This window comes from Drosophila grimshawi, unplaced genomic scaffold (assembly GCF_018153295.1).
Source record: "Drosophila grimshawi isolate 15287-2541.00 unplaced genomic scaffold, ASM1815329v1 contig_848, whole genome shotgun sequence".
In the NCBI taxonomy this organism is placed as follows: Eukaryota; Metazoa; Arthropoda; class Insecta; order Diptera; family Drosophilidae; genus Drosophila; species Drosophila grimshawi.
Genome location: NW_025063692.1, coordinates 10544198 through 10568589, shown reverse-complemented (window position 1 = coordinate 10568589; position 24392 = coordinate 10544198). Strand labels below are relative to the sequence as shown.

Sequence of the window (24392 nt, the reverse complement as noted above, 5' to 3'; positions counted from 1 at the left end):
CAATTAACGGAACTATTGCAATCCATTGACGGGGCAGAGGGGCAAGTGTGCAAAATGAAATGAGGCCGCAGAAGACAATCTGATGTTGGAATTTTTTGCTTTGCTCAAAATAAATAAAATATAAAAACATAACTAACAAGTGGGAAATATGCAAAGTTTTTGTCAGATGAAAATTACAAATTATATGCGCTCACAACGAGTCGAAAATGGTTGTGCTCTGTGTGGGAGCTTAACTGAGGGCCAGCAGCGGCTCCAGCTCCACTTCCTTGCCAATTGTCTTTTTCTTGTATTTCTTTTGCAGCTTTGTTTTGGATAGCTTTGATTTGGATTTGCTGGGCTGTTGCTTTTTGAGCGCCGCCTCCTCGAGCGCCTTCTCGCGATCCAGCAGCTCGAGCTGCTCGAAAATGTTCTTCGGATGCGGATGGGAGCTCGGCTTGGTCGCATTCTTTGCCGCATACACAACCACAAACTGTGAGAAGGCCGAATCTGCGGGCGTATTTATGTCCGCAAAATCACGGAAATTGGCGAACTGCTCCTCGGGATATGTGTACTTCTGTACGAACGCCTCACTGGGACGACCATGACCATTGTTAGCATCGCCATAGATGTAGTCGCTGTTGTCCTCCGGATGATAGGGCATCTCCTCCTCCGGATAAAAAGTGCCACCGCGGAGCACACCAAAGTCACCGCTGCCCAGAATGGCTGCATCAAAGCCACGCTGCTGATGCTGTTGCGGTTGTGGCTGCTGCTGATGCGACGTCGTCAGCAGGGGCAGCTGCAGTGGCGAGTTATCGCCAACGGGGACAGCGGGTCCAGAGAAATAGGGACGCGAATGGCCCAATGGTGGCGCCTCATGATAGAACGGTGGATAGAAATTCTGCGCCGCCTGACTATGCAAATCGGCACCGGGTCCGGCCGTGACATCTGCGCGCGAAATCAGCTGCGTATTCGGATTGGCAATGGGACGGAACTGCTCCTGTTGCAACGGCAGCACAGCCTGAAAGTGGCGGCTCTGTATGGGCGTGGCAATGGGAACAACTGCCCGCTGATTCTGCTGCAGCTGCGTTGTGGGCGGCATATGGTAGTGCTGCTGCTCATGGGAACGAAGCACTGTAATGGGCGTAAAGTCATTCGGTTCCATCAGCATGTCGCTGTCCTCCTCTGGAAACTCAGCTGCAAACGATATAGAGAGTGAGAGAGCGATAAGAAATGAGTAAGACAACAACCAAATAACACAAAAGTATAAAACATAAAAATGAAGAACATTGCACTAAAAATAATTGACTTAGTTGTTTGGCGGATTGGGTAGTTGAGAACAATCGTGACTGGGAAATTATATGCCTATCTTTGAATTTATATATAAACTAAGATTTAGAATCCATAACTTAAATTAGACTGCAAACCATTTCGCTTATAGATAGATATTGTGCAAAACCAGTATACTCTTTTCTCATCGGGATCAGAGAATAACGCAAAAATTTGCAATGAATTTTCCGGCAGGCGTATAACATCGTCTTGACTGCTCTTCGATGGGCCACTTGAGCCAGCACTCGAAGATAAACTTCAGTATCGAGTGGCTCGTCGGCTCAACAGGCAGAGAGAGCTTCTTTGTTTGCACCGTCATTGTTAAGTGGCGAAATGTGTGGGTTAATGGCGATGATGGGGCAGCTGTGGCCACAGCCAAATGTGTCGAGAAGGAAGCGAAAGTTGCAACTTTTTTTCCTTTTTTTTTTTTTGATGATGATGCTCTCAACTTTTTCTGACACTCAAGTGCCTCACTAAATCCAGGAAATCCAAAGTGGGACCACAGCTGAAACTAACTTTTTGAGTTCAGAGCTGTCTGTAAAAAACGTAATTGATCGAAGATAAACTTAATATTAACTTGGTTTTCAAATGCAAGTTCCACATTTACATTTGGTAAGCTGACTTTAAATATGTAAACAGCTATCACTTTACGAAATAAAATCCAAATTGAATAGGCATTTCTTCAGCTCTGCCAAAGTATCAAATATAGATAAATTAATTTTTAAACTTCTCTATTTACTCATTAATTGACAAAGGTTTGTTAGCATACAGAGAGGAGCGTGGCAGTGACAGATATAATTAGATATAAACTATACATATAATTACTAAAGATAGTGACCACATTGGGGTATCTATTGGTCGTTCATTGGTAATGCCACCTGCTATCCAATCGCACCCAAAAAAAAACATTGCACAAAGCATTGCATGCAGCAGATCAAATGCAAAATTCCGAATGCATTTCGGTTAAATTGCGATCAGCGATGCCAACAAATATTTTGTCATATCAGCTGCCACATCTTTGCATTGAATTCTTGAACTCGTGCCACTCGTGCCACCACTCGCTGCTCGGCTCGATTACATGCAGCTTCTGAGGCTATGCTCAAATTTGTAGCTATTATTGTTGGTGGTGCAGTCGGTGGTTTCTTTCTTTTCTTATTTTTTTTTTTCTAGTTTGTTTTTATTGGCTGTAGCTGTGGTTGACCAGCAAAAGTCGATAATAATGTAAGCAGCTGGCAGCTGGCATACATTTTGTTCTAGCCATGTTGCCTGTCAGATAGCCGGGGCAACCGACCAATCGAGCCACCGATCAACTGACCCTCCCATTGCCCATAGTCCCAACCCCCCACTCCCCACTCCCCTCCCACATCCAGTGAGCCTTTCAACTGCCACATCGCAAGCACGAGTCGCCTTTCATATGGGTAGTTGTTGTTGTAGGTGTTTTGTATTTTTTTTATTGTTGCTGTTGGCTGCTTGTCTGTGGTTTTATTTCAACATGAACTCAAATTTTCACTGCATGCAATGCTAACGGTATTTTTATTTTTTCTACATTATTTTTACCTTCTTTTTGCTTTTGTTGCTGAACATTGCATATTGACAACCAATGTTTTCTGTTTACCCTGTACCCATTGCAAATGGGTATGATGTATATATTTACAACAAGCGGACAAGTGCAACCTGCAATACATATGAGAACCATGAGCTCCGTTGAATTGCGCACAGCCTTCAAAACATCGATAAATTTCGATTCCTGACATTGTCTTTTTGTTTATTTTATTTATTTAGTTTTAATTTCATTCAAATCAGAGTGTTGGTCAGTCGGCTATGTCCGACTGCAACGTTCTCACTTGTTTTACTTTTTTGCCTAGCAAAACGGAACATAATGAGTTGGTTAAGTGTAATTGGCCATTGCCTGGGTACGTTTCGGGTTTGGGTTTGGGTTTGGGTTTGGGTTCGGGTCTCGGTTTGAGGCTTGAGTCTTGATTTTGGCTGTGGTTTTGGTTGCGAAGCTTACGTTAGTTGTGTGGGGGCTGCCCGGCCGCTTGATGATTTTCGATAGCGCTGCCAGAAAATGGGTCAAATACATTTCGGTTTTTGGCAGCGATATGTCGTGTATTAAGTATAAATTACTTTATTATTTATTTGACCAGATCGTTGGCATTTCACTGGCTCCTTGCGGCCTGCACTGCACTGCACGTTTTTCTGTTTTTCTGCTTTTCTGTTGTTTTTTTTTTCTATCGACTGCTCGTCTAATTTGCGAAATTGCTGGCATGGCTGCTGGCTAAAGACAAAATAACTACAACAATAGCAACTCGGTAAGCTGGGCACATTATCGCTGGAATCGGCAAACATAAATAGCACCAACACCCCGTTTCTAGGGAGGGGTGAGCAGCCAATGGCCAAGTCTTGATTGGCCTATGGCCAGTTTTCCAGATCCCCAAACTAAGTGTCCAAAGTAGCCAAGGGCTTAAATGCAAGCATTAAGTCTGCATTTCTTTTCCCATATGATAAGAGCAATGCTATCAACTTTAATCATATATGGGTTTGGGGTTTTTTCAAAATTAGGGCCACAAAAGAATGAATTTACTTATGCCCTGATCTATTCACACATTTATTTTATACACTGTTGTATAATTACATCTTTTTTTTTTTGTTTACGTTGAATGTAATTGAATTTCTTATTTCATATTCTTTATTTATAAGAGTATACCCTGAATATGATTTATGGGAATTCAGTCAAATCAAAAGTTTTCCCATTTTGCATATTAAAATCAATTTTTATGGCTGATATGTATATTAATTATGTGTGCATATAATTATGGATATGTGTGTATAAAGTTATGACTAATTATCGATATTGAACACCATTGTTTAATATTCAAAATAAATGATAAAAACAACTGTTAAAAGACAAGATCGAATGGCAAACAAAAGAGAATGATTTAAGATTTGGTTTTGCCACATTTGCCACTCTTTTGTGTGCCAAAACAAAAGGTGGGCTTCTGCTTGTGGCGTTGAAAGTGGCGAGCAACATGAATATATAAGTAAATCCAAATATGAACCCAAACCCAAACCCAAACCCGAACCCGAATCTGAATCTGAACTCGACTCCGACATCCAGTTGGCATGCAGGTGAAAACAACTGAGAAGACAGACGAACACAAGTCGCGTAACACTTTCATCAAGTGAGTGTGTGCTCATCAATCATTCATTCATTGAGTCAAAACAACAACAACAGCAATAACAGCAACAACAATCATCAAAAAATAAAAACAAAAAACGAAAGCACAGCTCGACAACTTCAGAAAGTCACGAAACTACAAACAAAAACAGATCGAACAGCATTTGGCCAAAATATGGTGTGTGGAATGGTCGAATAGATGCCCTAAAGCACTGCAGCCCAGACACGCAGATCGATGACTATTGCGTGTGTGTTGGGCAATGAAAAGCTCTCGATCATAAACAAACCCAAAAGCTAGTAAGTGTACATGTGAAAGCTGGACAAAAGCTTGCACAATATGCATATAGCCTGGCCTAAAGGCACAAAATATTTTAGCTCTAGTTTTAACTGATAGAAAATGTATTATCACAATTTTGCATTAATTCTTGTTACCATTAAGGATACCCTCTACACATATAGAAATAACATTGTCTGCAATCATATTTACAAGCATAAATCCATATTCCATAATCCATAAAATCAATATACTCTTCTGGCCAAGGTATCACAGAGTATATGTATATATAAATATCAAAGCTTCAAATGTAATTAATAAACGCAACGTAAGTGATAAATACGTTAGTGTTGTGATTATTACTGATGCAATTGTTGCTGTTGTTGTCTGAATTATGAAAGTGTTAAACAATCAGACAGAAAGAAGAAATGAGAAGCCAAGCAAAGCAAAGATATTTCATAATGATTACCGCGCACGGTGGCAGACACTGTGGAAAAAGCAGGCAGGGCGAAAGGAAAGACTACAGAAAGACTACAGGCTGCCAGACTACAGGTGGTGCAAGACAAACAATTAAAGCTGGCAAATACATACATACATACATACATACGTACATATTTGTATGTTGTTGCAAGAGGCATAAACGCCACTCGTAACATGATGACCCTGATGAAAATGACGATACTTGCTGTACAATGGGGCGTATGCGTTAAATTGAGCGCGTCGTGCCCACAACAAATGGAAAGAGTGTGCGTCCCTCTCTCTCTCCCTCTCTCTCTCTCTCTCTCTCTCTCTCTCTCTCTCATTCTCTCTATGTGTTCAGGTACCATGACATGTACATGCAAATGTATATGTATTTGAATGGGAGATAAAAAATTGAAGAGAAAAAATTGCCCATTGCGATTGTTGTCGGTGATTTTACATTGTATTTTAACATGACACTTCTTCAATTCAAATTCACAATTCGCTGATTATCTGGCTTTTGTTCGGCTTTTGTGGCAACTTGGGACTGGGACTTGGTCGAGCGGTGGGCAACGGTGGCTGCGTGGGCGTCAGCCATGTAATTAACACATTGTTCGCTCAGCGTGTTGCACCATGTCGCATTAGTAATGCGAGCGCGTCTAAGTGGGCGTTAAATGGGCGTTCATTATGCTGATTTCGTTTGGTGACGTCATCCAAAATTAATGATGCGTAGTTGAGCCCAATCACTACATACATACAAGCATACCTCTATGTGCATATGCATCACTGTTGTCTATCAAAGCAGATATGCAAATCGTCAATACATAAATTGTGTGCTAGTTTTTTGCAAAAGTGTGTTTATTGTCACTAGCATAGACTGGCCATCAAATAACAAATATTAGCTTACAAAAACAAAAAGTATGTTAAAGATTAAAAGTTAACGCTCGAACAAATCAATAAATAATACAAATTGAAATGACACACGCTGGCTAAATTTACGATATAGTTAAATTAATTGCAATTGAATAACCCTAGCTACCAGTTCAGTGCTCTTCAATAATAATATAAATGGCTTGGATACAATTTAGAGGCTGTTTTTAATGTGACAGTCAAATAAATAGCTGAAATGACAAGTCGACTAGTTAAGCTAACAAACAAGCATGAAATTGCAGCGGCCCACACGTTTAGATTTGATAAACAGCCATGATAATTCGCAGCACGACTTGATTATGATGCATGCCACTTGTGTTTGGCTGCGGCATAGGCATAGGCGACATAAGCGCCACACAACGGCCACAAGCGACGCCCAAAGCAACTGAATCTCATCTAAAGCAGCGCATGGCAATTTTCCGGCACTTTACTGGCACTTACAGCAAAGCTTGCGTGTTCGACTCTGTGTGTGGCTCATAATTTTCAAAATAAAAAAATTCCGAGATAAAAACATAATTTATAACTAAGAAAATACAATCGGCGCTTTCGCTTTCGCCCATAATTAATATGAACAACAAGTGTCAGTTAAATTTTTTGCTGGCAACTGAAAGTTGATCATTTGCGCTCAATGAAGGGATATTCATATATATGTGTCGATCTTTCAACAGATATAACCTAGCCTGTATCCATGGAAAGCCTGTTGAAAACTGTGCCTTCTTTTTTATTTAACTTAAATGGATTTCACTTGCAGTTAGCATTAAGGAAGACTGCCTATCGATATCTAATACTTGAATTGCAAAAACAAAAAAAATAATAATATGTTGCTTAATAGATATTTACATTAATTATTTGTAATTATTACGACAAGCCAAATCTATCTGGTATAAATTTCATAAGCAATCAAATAATGCAGTTATATCTTAGAATGTGCAACAATCGATTACTGCAGCTATCAACTATCTAAACACTCGAGTTGGTTTACTTCTTACCGATCTAAGAAGTCGAATAACTCAGACTAAGTTATAGCTTGTTACTTGGTATCTGAAAGCCTTGATTTGTGCGTTGCTCATGCGAGTTGCGGGCGTGTGCTTTGGACTTGGATTACACTTGGATAGTTGGAATGGCAAATGCAACCTGATTGACTCTGGGGGCAAGGGGCACTTAAATGCAATGATTCTTGCAGTTATTTATGAGGTAGAAATAAGCGTTCACATTTTCATTTGAATGCACAAAACGCATATATGTCCATAAATAAATGTGTTTATAAACATTTGCAATTAGCGGCTTTTTATGTTACATTTTAATGACAGTTTTGTCTCTTTTCCTTTTTTCAGTTTAGCATTTTGTGTGTTGTCATGTTTTCCGCATTGAGGCGCCCAACCTTGAAGCTGGCACTGCAACCAACTGACAACCAACCAACTAACCAACAACACGACATTAATTTAGCTTCATTTGCAATTCGCTTGTATGTATACAAAAAGAAGAATTAAAAAAATTAAAAACTCAAGAATCTTGCCGCTTACAATGATGATGAATCAGCTGGTTAGTTGGACAGTTGGATAGTTGAATAGTCGGAGAGTCGGAGAGTCGGACAGGCAGTCAGCCGGCCGGCGATGCATGCGGTCAATGTCAAAGTGTGCATTAAGTGTGAGCACGAAACTCATTTCAAGATAAACAACTTGCCAGCAGCCACACGATGCACATTACTAGTAATTGTCAATATTAATAATTGCTGAAAAGTTCCTTTACATCCAAACAGACGACAGTGCACAGTGAGCAGCACCATTAATAATCGATAATGTTTTTCAATTATGATGCATTTGACTTAAGCCACTAAAACTAGCCAACAATTATACTGCATTTTAATTTCCTATGTGAGTGCCAAAATATCATTTATATTTAGCATATATTTTAATTTAATATTTCGTTTTTATTACCTACACCATTAACTATTAACCCAAATTATATATATGCTTGCATACTCTGACCTTAGGCATTTTATATTTCTCATTGCCCCGCAGTCAAAGGTAAATATTAATTAGTTTTAATATTACTTGCTACGTCTCTTATACTAAAGCTCTTCTTCCATCATGTGCTCGAATTGATGCATATAATGCGAACCTAGAGATGAAAATATAATGTTCTTTTTGCTATTATTGTCAGGGTTATTTGGGCAGTCAACCATCCGAGTGTTAAATTACTTTTAGGCAAGGCTACAAGTCCAGTTAGATTTATCGAAGAGTTTTGCTGCGAACTATTAAGCATTATTATATTATTAAGCAGTTTTTTTTAGAGAGGATCGATATGAGTACTCAAAGACTATCGGGAAATGTATTTGTTTGTCAATAAAATTAAAATAAATTGAGACTTGTTTAATTGTTGGAATTTTTGGGAGTTAATCAGTTGAAGCGTCTCTTTTCAGTCAAATCAAATAAAACAAACAAAATTGCTGTGCACTGAAATAAGTATTTCTGCACCACTGTGAACAGCGCTTCGTTGTTGTTAGCTGAGTGTAATGCGGCGATTGAGTGATGCTATAAATTACCTCTGATTCGTTTGGTGTGATTTTGCCAATAAGCCGCATATCGATGACTGTGCAGCAGCCACAGCAGCAGCAAATGTAAAACAACAACAACTGCAACAGCAACAGCAACAGCGACAGCAAGCAATGCAAGTGGGGGTCATTATGTTAGATTTAATTTTCTATGCCATGGTCTGGGACGCCAGCAGCTGGGCCAAAGCAAATGACAATAATAAAAAAAAAAACCCCACAAACACACACACAAAATGCAACAAGCAACCAAGTAGGCAAAGTTGCAACGTAGCTAACTTGAATTTAAGTATCTTTTTAGTTGTTAGTCACACAATTAAAATTGAAATTTTCTTGCTGCACTTGAAGTATGAAAATCATTTGATTGAATCATATAACATATCAACAGATCTGATGTCACGCGAGACTGAGTTTAGATATTTCACTCATCATCATCTCTCACAGGGAGTGCTCATCTTGTGTTTTTGTTGAGAAACCTAGCCACAGCCCGCTGCGGGCTTGAGTTCCAATTCTTCCGCATTGTCAAGCCACCTAGGTTGGAACTATAATATGGGAGCTGTCTAAGCGTACAACTTCTGTGCATATATGTATGAAAAAATAGTGTGCAATTAGTCTTTTAGGGGTGCAGCTATAACGTACCTAAGAATAGGTTTGGTTGGCATTGAATGATCAGAGACTCACACACATATGATTTGAAATATAAACGTGAATTAAGCAAAAACTGCTGGTAATATATAATACATTAAATTTGATGATGGGATTTGAGAATGAGCCTGCAATCTATGCTACATATATATATCAAAATATTTACATAAATATAAATATATATATATGTACATATATACATAATATCTATGTAAGCAACAAGCGTTATGCATGCGCCTGCGCCCAACCCAAGAAATCTATAAAATATTACCAGCATTCAAAATATTTTAGACTTGAACTTTAAAGTTCAAAGCGACAAAATGGCATTTAACTTGACCAACAAGCGAACGCAGAAAGATGATGCCGTGAAAATGTCAAACATCAAGTTAAACAAAAGACTTAAGACACGAACTTTAAACAAGGACAGCCAAAGAATTAATACGTACTTGTATCTCAAACTAAATATTTATCTTGTTTGGGTCGGTGACATTCACTCGGAATGCATGCAACTAGTTACAGTTACGGCGATGAGGAGGTCCGGGGGTGGCAGCAATCATTGCCTAATTTGTCGCCAGCCGGTAACGGGCGATGTCTCATATTGTAAATGATATATGATGTTAGAACATAATCAAATATATACACAATTGATCAACCTCAATGGCACTAATGTACAACGAGACACACGAATAAATAGATAAATAATAAACAAATAGTGGAATAGATGCACAGGCAGATAGGCAGATATATAGATGTATAGATAGATAGAGGAATAGATAGTTGGATTGTGTGATTGTTGGCTCCATCTCGGTGCTTAATTTAATAATTGTGCTCAATGACAGGCATAATCTAGAACGTCTCCTTTTTATGGCCGTACAAGTTCAGAGATATTTTTGCTTCAGCTCAAGCTGACCTTTGCTGGAGCTTGGCTACGTTTTTGCTCCATCTTTAACTCAATTATTTGTATGTAAGTAATGATTGAAGAAGCGGCCAGTTTTGTTTTTTTTTTTTCTGTTTTGGTTTACTTTGCTTATTTATTTATTTTTTTTGCATTTTGCATCGTTTCAAATGTTGTTTTGCTGGTGATAAATGAGTTTGCTCCGATTTCAAAAACATGCGATCGCTTCAACTTTAGCATTGGAGTTAATTTCTAAAACACTTTGCCACACATGCGCTCGCAATTAGCCATCTTAGCCATGAGCCGGCGCGCTCCAAGTGTCTCGTCTCGTCTTGGCTACAGTTTCAGTTTCAATTTCAGTTTCAATTTTTGTTTCAGTTTCGGTTTCGGTTTTCGTTCCGTGCCTGGCATTCCGATGCTGGGTAAGCAACATTATTAGCCGCTTATGCATTAACTATTCGATTTTATGCACACCTTGTACATGCCCAGACCAAGCAGCCCAGACAGCGCCCATAAATCTTAACGCCTCGCCTGACTCAATTAAATATGTACATACATGCATGCACACACACACACACCTCCACACACACACACACACATATATATATAAAAAGCATTGAAGCAGGAAGGTGGCCACGATGCAAAGCCGAGTGTAATATGAGACAACAACTCAAAACTCAACAGTTGCATCGCCCTTTAATTTATCGAGGTGGGAGCTGCTCACCTAATGAATAGTCGTGGTAATATGTATCCGTAAACTGTCATATCATGCGCCTCTTTGCCACTTTTATGGCATCAACACGTTTTGCATTTGCATGCAACTACATAAAGCTATTATTAACAATCAGTTTAATTGAATGGGTTTGGAATGACTTTTTCAAATATGCATTACTTTGATTGTGTTCCATTTATCCAAGCATCACATATATTTATAGCTACGTATTAATTGGTATTTGTTATGATCTAACTTTGTTTTCTTCGTATTGGATGACTAAAGATTTTCATTAATTATTAATAAACAATTTATACAGAATTCGACTTGACATTAAGTGTGATTTTAGTAAGAAATTCCAGCTGTTCAAATTACAGTTGTAGAAAGATTGTCACATACAACATGAAGTAATAAAAATGAAATTAAATTAATAGCTGCTGTGATGTGTTCTTTGAAGATGATAAATATGATGGAGGATGGCAATTACTGTTGCTCAATCGATCGAATCGACGATAAGATATAAATATAGTTCAGCTAAATTAACGATTGCGAAGACAATTACGGATTACGATTTATGATTTGGTCAATGTTTTGGGCTTACGGTTACGGGTTACGCTTATCATTAGCATTGGTAGCTGTCCGCATTGTCATTGAGATAATTCATTAGCAGGCTGCCGCTGCAGTTAAATGGCCGCCAGTTTCAGTTTGTAATTAGATGAGCAACTTGAGAGTTTCATATTCGAGGCATATATCCATTTCCATTTCCGTCACTTGAGTTCATTGTTCATTTTATTATGTTTCTTAATGACTTACAATGATTTCTTGCTGTTGCTGTTGCTGTTGTTGCTGTTGCTGTTGCTGTAATGGGCCAGCGGCCGCCTTGTGTGACCCTGACTTAATTGTTGCCTAGCTGGCAATTTGTGACTTTGACTCCGGGCTGCACCTGTTACATACACATGTGTATGTGTGTGTGTGTGTCTATGAAGATAGGTACATAAATGCGCCATCATCCATAACCATAGCATAGCCATAACCATAACTCAATTTGTTAACATAATTCGCTCTGACAGCGATGCCACGTTTGCATGCCACGCTTAGCTGAGCCATTTGCCACACGAGTCTGTGCCTCGGTGACACTGGCTGCCGTTTTGCAAACTCGCAACTTGCAACCTGCAACTTGCAACTTTGCGGCTGGCGACTAATTGAACATGACATTTGCCAATAAACAACAATCGTTTAGCGTGCATTATTCTGACCTTAAACAGTTTATTGAAAATGTATTTATGTTTTTCTTTCTTTCGGCTCGGATTAGCTGACTTTGATGCGGTTTTGCTTGATTTGGTTTGAATTGGCCAGCTCTGGTTTGTCTTGGATGTTTATAAGCATCTGCCTTAGGCGCCCCTACAGCACATCCATTTATAGGCATACGGACGTACATATATTTAAAAATGTTATAAATTATTATCGTCGATATACAATCGCAATTTTTGCCTCTTGTTGCGATGAGCTTCAATGTCAAATTGCAAGCAACAATGGCCACAATGGAACTTAATTTCAAACTTTAAATATCAATCGCTGACTTGTGGTTCAAGACAGCAATTATGTAACTATAGATATAGTGGCCTCTACCATAATTCTAAACATCTGTGATATGGCTTATGTATACGCTTTAATATGGACTAAATGTTTTGCACTTCAACAGACTAGTTGAATAACTGTCTCAGCTGTCGAGCACAGACCAAAGTTACCCAAATGATTGAAATATGCTTAGAATACCCTCAGCAAAGATTGATTTTATTTCTGTGCTTCACCAGAGAAATCTCGGCCTGTGCTCAATTATATACAATTTACAAAGAAGTTGGCTATGATCACATTAACATTTTCTTTGCTTCACTTAACTGTTTGGTTTTTCCAAAGAAAAATTGTAAAATCTGTTTTTTTTTTTTTCTCATCACAATAGGGAATTGGCTAAGATTTATTTAGTTAGGATTTGATTTATTGCACAGAATTTGTATTTTCTTTCTGCGAATACATTAGACAATCTTGGAAACTGGCCAGATTATCACATTATGAATTGACTTTTCTAGTTGTACAATAATAAATGCAGCGATTATAAATAAATGTTCGATGGAGCGACAAACGGAGCAACAATCGCTGCCATTGCGATTGTGTCTCACTTAGTTTATTTATTTATTTATTATTATTATTTTGCTGTTGTTATTCGTTAGCAAAATAATAGCACTTAAATGGCTATTTTAAGCATTATTTATGAGTCCTCTAACTGTTGCATGACATTAATGTGGCTGTCGTCGCCATTGCTGCTCTCTCATTGCTGTTCATGTTGTTCTCGTTGTTGTTCTTGTTGTTGCTGTTGTTGGTGTTATTGTTGCTTATAAGTATTGCACGCATATGACCCTCAGGTCTTCCACGAGTAAAGTCATGAACATGACTGCAAATAGACATAGTGACAGTGGCACCGAGGCACAGAGGCACAGATGCTGGCAAACTTGGTTAGCATAAATAGGCTTACAGTTGGACAACCAACAACAACAAACAACAGACAACAGACACTTCCATAACGTATTTAATCGCAGTTTATTGTTGCAAAATAAATATATATATATACGTATAAATTCTCTGTTCTTTAATATCATTATAATAATAATCATTTTTTAAATCGTAATAATTCTTGAACGTTATTTTTTTCTTCTATTTTAATATAATCATTTTTTTTTTCCCATCGTTATGTCTAATTAAAGTTTGGGGCTTTGTCTTTGTCGTGAAGTTGAGTATTGTGGCTTAAAGTGGGTGGTCAGGGGGTGTGCTGGAGGTTTCGTATATATGCTCTTTAGCACCCCCAAACAGCTGAAATCTTATTATTTATATCGTCATCGTGTCGTGCCTGACACACTGCGAAATTAAAAGAAATAATTATATATAATGTTGACTGGCCAAGGACGCGCTAGTTAGTTGCGTTTTGTTATTGAGGTTTTTCGCGTAAGGTTTCCATACTTTATTCTCTATGCACTGACTGACTATCTCAATCCGCCTCCGTCTGTCTGCATGTCCAACTGTCTGTCTGCTTCTCCTTCAGTCTCTGTCTCTTTCTCTGCCTCAGTCTCTGTCTCTGTCTCTGTCTGTCTGTATGCCCCAATGAACATTGTGCAGTCATGGATTCGACTTTTGCTGTGCGCTTCGCTGAGCACCTAGTCGATTATGTTATGAAGATATTTTATTGAGCCGGGTGTCTATGAAACATATGCTGCTTTACCGTGTATAGTACATATAATAAGTGCGAAATGCAATGTGCTGCGATCGAGTAGGTGCTGTCAGTCAGTCACTCAGCCACTCAGCCAGTCAGCCAGTCGGACAATCATTGAATGCAATGAGCGAGGGCCAAGCATAGGCGATCAGCGAACAGGTGTGACTGCGATTGACTGATTGATTGATGATATTAATACATTTAACACGCTCATAATCTACATATTTACTAGGGGAACTTATGTATTTTCTTCATAAATTGGAAGCGATCCTATAGTTTATATGTCCCTTCTGCGAACGCCTTTCCGGGTTCGTATACAAATGCATGCCAAAATATTTGAAAAAAGAGAGTATAAGAGTGCTCTAGCTGAAAGTGCCCGACTAGCAGATATTCTAGCTATTCTAAACGTTTTTCGCTTATTTTTGTTTGTTGGTCCACGTGCCACGTTTCTTTCTGCCTTTCACATACATTTGCATAACTTCATAGGAGCCCTTGGACAAATTACGAAATTGGCATAGGGTATTGAAACGTGCCGCAAATAGTCGACTGCGAAAACAACCGAAACAAAATATCCATTATGAAATTGATTGCTTCGGCATGGCTTGCAATGAGCTCTTGCCAGCTATCATTCATATGAACGTTCTCAAAGCAGCGCATGCTGAGAGGCAGCTCAAATTTGCTGGCCACACAATAGTGGATAATTATTAAAATTAAAGAAATTGAAGTAAAACGAATTCAAAATTCATTGTAATACCCGTACTTAAATTCCAAATAATTGCACCAATAAAATCGAATATGCAAAAAAAAATAACAATAGAAAACAACCAGAAAACAAAAACAAAAACAAAAAATAAAAACAAAAACTTTGATTAACGATGCGGCTTTTGTTTGGGTTTGTAGATCGGCGCTTGCCGATCGAACAGCGAATAGATCTTGTATTGCAGATCGCAGATCGCAGATTCCTTTCAAAATATTTACACAAGGGCGTATGTGTCCAAAAGAAAGAAACAAATCAATATCAAATTGTGGCACATTGCTAGTGCTTTAGGCATTGGCAATCGCATTCGCATTCGCATTCCCAAGCCAAAACCAAAAACTAAAACCAAAACCAAATCCATTCCCATTCGCATTTATGACAGGCAAGTGAAATGAGCCAGTGGCCATAATCAGCATAAAAATACAATGCAAAGTTGCCGTTTTTATTGCGCGTTTTTTTTTTTCTTTCTTGACAATTGGCTAAAAATGGTTAATAAGCTGGCCGTTTGCCACTTGGCGTATGTGTGATATTTGTATTATATTTTTATATGCGCGCCGCATGCAATTAAATGTCGCCTGAACGCGCTTTGACATACGAACGGCTCCATCTGTGTCTGGCCGAAACGACACGTTATTTGGCTGAGTCAGCGGCGGCCCCCAAACACGTTTCCAGGCCAGCTCTTAGCCCAAAAGCCAGCCATTCAGCCAGCCGGACAGACTGACAAACAGCCAGCCAGCCTGGAACTGGGGCCATGGCACGTTCGAGTACAGTGCCCAAAAAGCAAACCGTTTTTTTTTTCTTTCTCAGTTTGTTATGGTTGTTGTTGTTGCTGCTGCTGCTGCTGCTGCTGTTGCTGCTGCTGTTGCTGCTGCTGTTTTATGTTGCTTTTTGGTCTCTTTTGACCAACAAGGTGAAGGTTAGCGAACTGTCGCCAAATGCAACACACGACTCACAGTTATGGGGGACATGGGAGCCAACATTTGATGCATTGGCGGCTCCATAAATATTTGAGTCACATTTTGAACTCGGACAACGACTCGACAACGGCTGAATAAGTGCAAGGCATTCACTTATTTTATATTATTTAAATTTATTACTTTTTTTTTTACGTGCTTTTGTCGTGTTCCGTTTTGCTGTGGCAGTTGCAGTTTGTTTTCTCAGCAGCAATAATTGCATCGGGACGAAAAGCTGACGTTGGAAAAACTGTTCAATAAAATGTTTTTTTTTTTTCGCATTCGCATTTTTAAACAACTATTAAAGGTCACAATAGACGACGTTGACATTTTTTTCTTTTGAAAATAGCCCAAAATTGTGAAGGTTAAACTGTATTCGAAAATTAATATCAGATTAAACATATTTTTGAAAGCTCAAAAATGTTGGCAACTGTAAATAATTTAATAGTATTTTATTGCTTTTGGGATAAATAAACAGATTTATCACAAATATTGGTATTCATTTGTTAGCCAATTTTTTTGGGAAATTTATTAACGCAATCAATCAAATCAAGTGTTGCAAAGGAATGCCCCACATCGATGGAAAAGTCAGTTACAAGACAATTATGTTATGGATGCTACAATTGGGCAAGCTGCCTCAGGTCACTTCGATGGGCATCTAATGATGATGTTTATTGTACAGCTGGACACATTGTAATCAGTGTGAAGTACCCTCGATGCCATTCGGTTAAAATATGAATTACTTTCAAGCAGTACCGCAACTGCTGCCGCTGCTGGTTGAAGTGGCAAAACCCCAATCACAATTATGCGGCAATCCAAACATAAAAAGTACACACACAACACATCGATACTTGCTGGTTGTTGGTTGTTGTCTGTTGGTTGTTGGCTGTTGGCGATTGTCTTGCCCAACGGTTTGCTCATCTTTCATCGGTCTTAAGCAGCTGCCTGATTGATTTTTTGGGATTACAACATGACCTAACTGATCATTACGACCATAACGCAATTTGCATTCGTCTTACCGATAGTTTGTCCCCTGATCATATGTGTGTGTGTTTGTGTGAGTGTATTTGTGTTTCAAATGGAAAATGGAACTTTGTGATTGATTGCGATGCCTAACGGTGCGTGTCCAAATGGCCAACGGGCCCTGCACAGCGAGCAATTACGTTATTTTTCACTGCGAGAGCGTAATGAAGACATCAGTTGGCTTTAATTTGGCTATTTCCACATTTCGACTTGAATAACAAATTGCGAACCCACACACACACACACACACACACACACACAGCTGCATAGAGCGGTAAATAACAGTCAATATTAGTCGGCTAAAGCAACGCGAAAAGTAATTAATCAAGTGTTACCAAAAAATCAGCAACAAAATTATTAACTTAATTTGTTGACAATCAAATACACTATTAATACATACATTTCTATGATTAGTTTTTGTAATTTAATTAAATCGTTATATTTCTCAATATAATACTGCATTATTGCTTGCCTAATTTGCAGATGATTTCTATGGATCCAATTCAAAATTTTGTCCAACAATTTGACAAACACAGAAAATGCTTTAGTTTGATTGTAGAAATTGAAGATTTAATTAATGAAAATGTTGAGCAGAAAAAGCATACATAAATAAATATTATTTACATTTTAACAACATATTTATTTAATTCACATGTTGACAGTATAAAATATTATTTCGCATAAATGTATATATTTAAAAAAGTGATGTATGTCCCTAATACTCTAGCTTAGCTCAACTCTGCACAGCAGGTCACACATTTTCGTTAATTTATTTTAATGTTAACAAAAAAAAGCAACAACAAAAAAAATCAAGTTGAAAGCATAAGCAACAAAAAAAACAAAAACCATTTCATTATGTTCCACAAATTTCAAATGTGCCGCTTACAGCTCTTGATTAATTTCGTATTTTGTACTTTTTGAGAGCGAAAGTACCCCCAAATGTGGATCAAATTGGATTTTGCCGATTTTTTACCATTAGCTAATTATACGCTTTTGCCATCAGATTATGTAAGTCAATGGTTTTTTTTTAGTTTCCCGATGCGTTATATAGATCGTCTTATTTGCATACTCAGGCAAGGTCTCTCGCCCTCTCTCTTTCTCGCACTCGCAGTCGCTGTCTCTATCTCTCTCTTTCTGTCTCTATCTGTCTGTCTGTGTATCTTAATTTTTATCTGGGAAACGAATGAACGATGTCGCTACCGTTTGGCGACGCTATTTGTTTTGGGGCATTGCCCAATTCCAATTCCAATTGCCTTAGATCAATGATTGATGGCTGGCGGTCGCGGCATTTCTTTTCATTTCAATTTTAATTGCGATATCAGTTTGAGTTCGAGTTTGAGTTTGAGTTTCGATTTCAATTTCTTAATTGCTCAATTGCCCAAAATGCGTTTGGCATTTCGTATAACGAAACCTTTAATAAAATCACATCGCACATAAACTGTGTAATTACGGTCAGTTTGGCGGTCCGTCAGTCGCACAGTTCGTTGCTTTTAAAGGTTAAGACTGGGCATTTAAATTTTAAAAGCCGTTAAACTGAATAATAACAGCAACAAACACACAATGCACACAATGACAACAACAGCAACAATTAACCAAATTGCTCTTTGTTCCAGTTTTTAAGCATGTCTCCTTTTACGCCTATTACACACACACACACACTCACACACAATCTCGAATCTGTTAAGCCTTTAAGCCATTCAATATTTTGGCCAAAGTTCAAATCGCTTATTGCCAACAAGTGCAGCAACAACAGCAACTGCAAAAAGTCTCAAGCTTAAATATATTTTATTTATTCACATTACTACAAAAAAATAATATAAAATCTTTGGATTTACTTCTTGAAGCAAACTATTTTCATTCATAGTGGCAGTTACAATGATTCTTTCGAAAATCCATCTATCAACTCAAACATTAACTGATAATGTGAAATGTTCTTTCAACAGGTAGTTAATAAGCTGAAAATACTTGGGTGGGTTGAAGAATGGATACAAAATGATGCCATTTATATTATATATTATTCTATCTAAGCCGTTGTATTTGATACCACGATATGTTATAGGCAACAGGAATGGAATATATTTTAAACATCTTAATAAATGTGGACAAGCCTTCAATTAAAGAATGATACAACTGATGGCAAGCTGAGAGCACATCATGAATATCAAAACCTTTCTGCGTGATTGAAGCATTTGACAAGACCCAACAAACCCATAATTAAATTGATCTGACTAAGACAAACTAATTTTATGGGTTTTATTTCTTATTATCATCATCCTTATATTCTCTATAGCTGTGCTTAAAATAATAAAGTTATCAATGTCTTGGGAGAGTTTACTGGAATATTTTTTTGGTTATAATATTATGTACATCCAAAACAAAAGAAAAAATAATAATTTATGTATCTTGAATAGTTGTAGTAATATATATATTATATCATATATTTATTATAAAGTGCATTTAAGTCCATAATTAAGTACAAAATGAACTGAGCAATGTTAAAGACCCAGTTTCCATTTCCAACTCGAGCCTGACACAGTAACAAATGGGTATGAGTGAAATGAATATTATGAGTATGTGCGACTAAAGCAGCTCAGCTCAACCACAGCTCTAATGAAGCCAAAGTAGATCTTCAGATTGCGGCACGATGCATGCAACGCCTTTTTGGCCACGTTTTGGGCCACGTCAATAGCGATTGCGTTATGGCCTGTAAACCAGCGTTAAGTTTGCCATGAATTAAATTTTGTAGTTGTATTCGAATCGCTTTATTTGTATTATTTCATGCACTCATTCAATTTCATTCATTGTGCAAATGAATGGCAATTGTTTGCTTACGATTTTACAGCTCGTTCGAGCCACGAATTGGGGGCGTCACTTGACAACCTCATCATCACTCTATACACACACATACATATATATATATATTGAACTTTTTATACATCATGTATGTATGTATGTATGTATGTGTTTTCTTTTCTTTGGAAATTACATAGCCGGATAAATTACAGTTGAGATTTTAGACGATTTTGAGTGCTTGATGTTTAATGTCACAAAAGAAAAGGGCTTTGAGGCAATGAATCGTAAGAAGCATTATGTATAACAGTTTACTACATCATTTAATAAGTACATTTCTATTCATCTTTATTTAATAAAGCCAATAAACTGTTATGTTGTTGAGGCACAGGGTATCTACAAGCTCAATTACAAAATTCTGGCTTGTTAAAAAAATATTCCAATGAAATTACGTGAGCACAAAGAGAAAAACCGAGGGAAATTGTAAAGAAAAGAAAATGTGCAGCCAACAATGAATGTGAGCTGCCTTATTGTTATATATATATACATATATATATATATACATATATATATATATATATATATATATATGCTTAAAACAAAATAAACACTTATGTACAATATGTATGCAGTTGGGCTGTGTCAACGGCCACTGGGAGTGGGTCTGGGACTGCAACTGCAACTGCAACTGCAACTGCAACTGGGACTGGGACTGGGACTGCAACTGAGATTGGGACTGGCGACCGCATGACATAATGACACAGAGGCCACAGATGAAGGGCGGTAAGCGGTATGTGGCATGGAAAGTGGCAACCGGGGGGTACACAAAAGAAAATGAACTGCAACTGGCAACTGGCAACTGGCAACTGGCAACTACTGCAATAATGGAAACAGCTGCAACAGCAACAGTAACATCAACAAAAATACGGAAGCCAGCAGATGAGACCCGTTTCGAGGCACCAAAATTTGCTGGCTATTTCGTAAGTTGCAGCAACTGGGAAAATGTGTTCGGACCGCGATAGATGGCTAGACACACACATGATGTATGTAGGTATGTATGTATGTATGTATGTATGTAATGCACATATGTGTTAGTCTTTTGTCTTTTGTTGTGCGATGTCTTTTTTGGTGTTTATTGTTGCTCTCAACTCTGATTAATTAGCTGGCCTTTTCTCGCTTTCTACGCTCTGCCCTCACTCACAGCTCAGTCTCCAGTCTCCAGTCTCCAGTCTTCAGTTACTTAACGATAAATTGGCAATTTGGGAGCGACAGCTGGCCATCAAGTCAAGTCTGTCCGAGTAGAGTCGGCAATTGGTTAGCAAATGGGGGAGCAGATATTTGGAGTTTTGCACCCAAGTTGTAAAGTGTAACACTTTGGTGCGGAAGTTATATAATAGCCCTAATTGGTTGCGTGGGAATGCTCAACTGCAACAGTGTTTTAAAAATGCAGATGAGCTTAAGTCACATGTAAGCCATTCGTTTGAAGCTGAAGAATTGGCTCAGAAATTCGTTTGCATAACATTAGCAAAGTCAATTAACAATCCAATCAAACTGGGGCAGATCGTTTATAACTATTACTATAAATTGTTCAAATAAAGGCAAAGATAAAATTGCATTTGTAAAGCGAGTTAAGCAATAATTGCAAGTGATTAAAAAAAAACTATAAAAGATAAGAATATAAAATAATTAAAGTGATTTGAATAAGAATAGTAATTTATTTAGTATAATTCACTAAGGGATAAAGTATGTCTTCTCTAATTAATTAATTAAATTTAAAAAAGGAGCTGCTTTGTTTTATAATTCGAGTCGATTTCTAAAGAAAGTATTACTATACGCCAATCAAACATCTGACCATATATATATATATACATATATATGCAATTTGCATTCATTGTGCAACTTTCATTTGACTACCCTTTCGGAGAGTCAAGTTCACAGCGAACTTGCGGGAATCGAGTTAACATACAAGGTAAGCGATACGTAATCCAATTATGGCCATAATGTTGAGCTACGCTGCTCTTGGCCGACATCATTATTAAACAAAGCAAATTTTTGGAGACTTGACACGCCCATCAAACGCCCGAGAAAATCAAGAAACCAGCCAGGCAACAACAACAAAACAACAACAGCAAAGAAACAACAAAAAAGCAGCTGCCAAAGTGAAAGCGATGCCACAAATCAAAGCCATCAGCAGTTGAGCAGCCCCCCTTAACACCACCCCCCCTTTCTCTGACTTTAGCCCCCTTTTCCACACATAATGCCCCTGCAACCGGTTGATGTTGATGTTAACAACGCTAATCTTGTGCTTCGTGTTGCTCGTTGCTCGTTGATGACTTTATGCGCCACACTTCTCAGCTAGATAGCAAAGGGAAAGGTGTAATTATGGCGGGGCAGGGGGCAGAGGGCAGGGGCATAGGGGTTTCAGTGGTGGGTGGTGGCATCGGAAGTATTTTGAGCGTTGTCACTTTCGCCGTCAACCGTTAATTGTTAATTTGGCAAACTCAAAAGTTGACTTACCATTTTTATGCTCAGCTTCCTGTTTGGCAGCAGTCGGCGACTTGGTCACAGCAAGCGAGGATGTCAGCATCGGCATCAGCATCACCATCAGCATCAGCATCAGCAGGATGCCAGCGGATAGATGCACTTGTTGTCCATGTGTCGCCATCTTTTGCCTGTCTGCAAATTTACAATTGCAATTTGCAATAATGTATTTTGTTGTTATTGCTATTGTTATTGTTACTGTTATTGTTATTACTATTATTATTATTATTATTGTTGTTGGTTGAGTTTTGTTGCGCTTTCGATTTGTTGTCTTGTTGTGTTTCGTTTTGTTGTTTTGTTAATTTGCTATTGACCTGTTGAATGCTGCTGCAGCTGCATTTCACTTTCATATTGAGCACAGAAAATAAGTTGATTATCAAGCAAAAATGTAAAGCGACAACATCAACAACAGCAAAAACAGCAACAGCAACAGCAACAACAGCAGCAACAACAACAGCAGCGCAGGCTGCAAAGTGAAATTTCACTTTCGTGCATTCAAGTGGACCCTCTGGTGGGGAGCAGGTATTGCAACAGCAACACACACTACACACACACACACACACAGTCGAACAGTGTGGCAAGTGAGTTTTGTGTTGGGGTCACGCACTCCTGTTTCCAGTTGTTGTTGTTGGTGTTGCTGTTTTTTGTTGCAGCAACTTGAGCTGATGCTGCTGTCGATTATCGGTATTTTGTTTAGCGTTTCAGCAGCAGGAATAACAACAACAACAACAACAGCGACAACTGCAACCAACAACAACAACAACAACAAGAACTGCAATCACTTGTCATGCAGCAACAGCAGCTGTTGATTTTTATGATATTGTTGTTGTTGTCTTGGTCGTTGCTGCTGCTGCTGCTGCTGCTGCCACAAAGCAAATGTATTGCAGCAACATTTTATTAATCTTAACTATTATTTGTTGCTAGCTTGTTTGGTGTTTTTTATTTTATTTTTTTTTTTATACACTTTTTATTTGTATACAGGAAACTTTTAGCGCGGAACCACAGAAATAAAAAAATCTCCGATTTTGAAGTGTATTTATCAAGTGTTGTAATTAATTTGCATGGCACTTGCCATAATTATTGTTATTGTTTGTTTAGTAGTTAATATTTTTTGCATTTTTTCCTTTATTTTTATTTCTTTTCTTTTGTTGGTTGAAGCACTTTTCAGTTTCATAACGCGGAAATGCCGCCCAATCAAACACTTGAACACTTGAACAAATATCAAACAACAACAAACAAAAAAAATGAAGAAAAAACCAAAAAAATATAAAAAAAATTAAATAAATAAATAAAAAAAAATTGTATGTGTGTGTCCACTTAAATTGTTATTAAAACGAGAAGCGAAACGCGGCACAAAAGCGCGTAATTGCAGGATGTGGCACGACTTCGCGTTGGACTTGGCTTTCCACTTCCGCACACACACACCGAGACACACACACACACACACACACACACATACAAGAGGCACACGCGCACGCATATTTCCATTTGCTTACGGTCTGTGGAGGGGTTGTCTGCTTGTTGGGCGGCGTTGGTGGGTGGGGGGTTTTTAGGGGGGGTTTGTGGCAGCGTGGGCGATTTTTGACGATCGGGATTTAACGGTAAGTAGGCAACAAACCCAGAAATTGAGAGAAACGCGTCGTTTGCCCAAGCGCTCGCTCCGAACGCCGTCAACTGTCTGAGCTGCGCGCAGGCGCCGTCGTACACTTTTAAAGCCGCCGACAGGCAGAGAGACAGAGAGAGAGAGAGAGAGACAGTGTGCGCAAGCGAGCGCGCCAGCGCCAAAGAGCGCCACGGCAATAGAGCTGCAGACCTGCAGAGCAGCTGAGCAGCTGAGCAGCAGCTGAGCAGCTGAGCAGCAGCTGAGCAGCAGCAGCCAGAGAGCGCCAGAGTGCAGGCAAGCAAGCATTGGTAATAGTTGAACGGTTCATGAATGAAGCAGCAGCCTCCATCGATCGATCAGCTGTGCCTTAAACCGGTAAACGTTGTAAATGCTGCACACAATTGTTGTTGCTGCTGCGACAGCTGTTGCTGCTGCTGCTGCTGTTGCTGCTGCTGCTGCTGCTGCTGCTGCTGCTGTTGCTGCTGCTGCTGTTGCTGCTGCTGCTGCTGTTGTT

The 24392-nt window shown here is 38.6% G+C and overlaps 1 protein-coding gene across 2 annotated transcripts; it reads right to left on the bottom strand.

Annotated features, from left to right (window-relative positions):
- Window positions 1–23926, bottom strand: LOC6566168. 2 transcript variants are annotated; one of them, XM_032738816.1, is made up of 3 exons: window positions 23894–23926; window positions 22252–22410; window positions 1–1173 (listed from the first exon to the last, which is right to left on the bottom strand). In XM_032738816.1, the coding sequence occupies exons 2-3, from the start codon at window positions 22397–22399 to the stop codon at window positions 230–232; spliced, it is 1092 nt and encodes a 363-aa protein (XP_032594707.1). In that variant the 5' UTR covers window positions 22400–22410; window positions 23894–23926; the 3' UTR covers window positions 1–229. The 2 variants fall into 2 exon arrangements, with proteins under 2 accessions (XP_032594707.1, XP_001992455.1); XM_001992419.2 differs by having other exon boundaries at window positions 23772–23907.
- Window positions 23927–24392: the final 466 nt, after the last annotated feature.

Excerpts from the sequence above, each read along its gene's own strand:
- LOC6566168 (XM_032738816.1), bottom strand. The coding sequence starts at position 22,399 with ATGGCGACACATGGACAACAAGTGCATCTATCCGCTGGCATCCTGCTG. Across the intron at positions 1,174-22,251 it reads GGAAGCTGAGCATAAAAATG|CTGAGTTTCCAGAGGAGGAC; the intron begins GTAAGTCAACTT and ends TATCGTTTGCAG.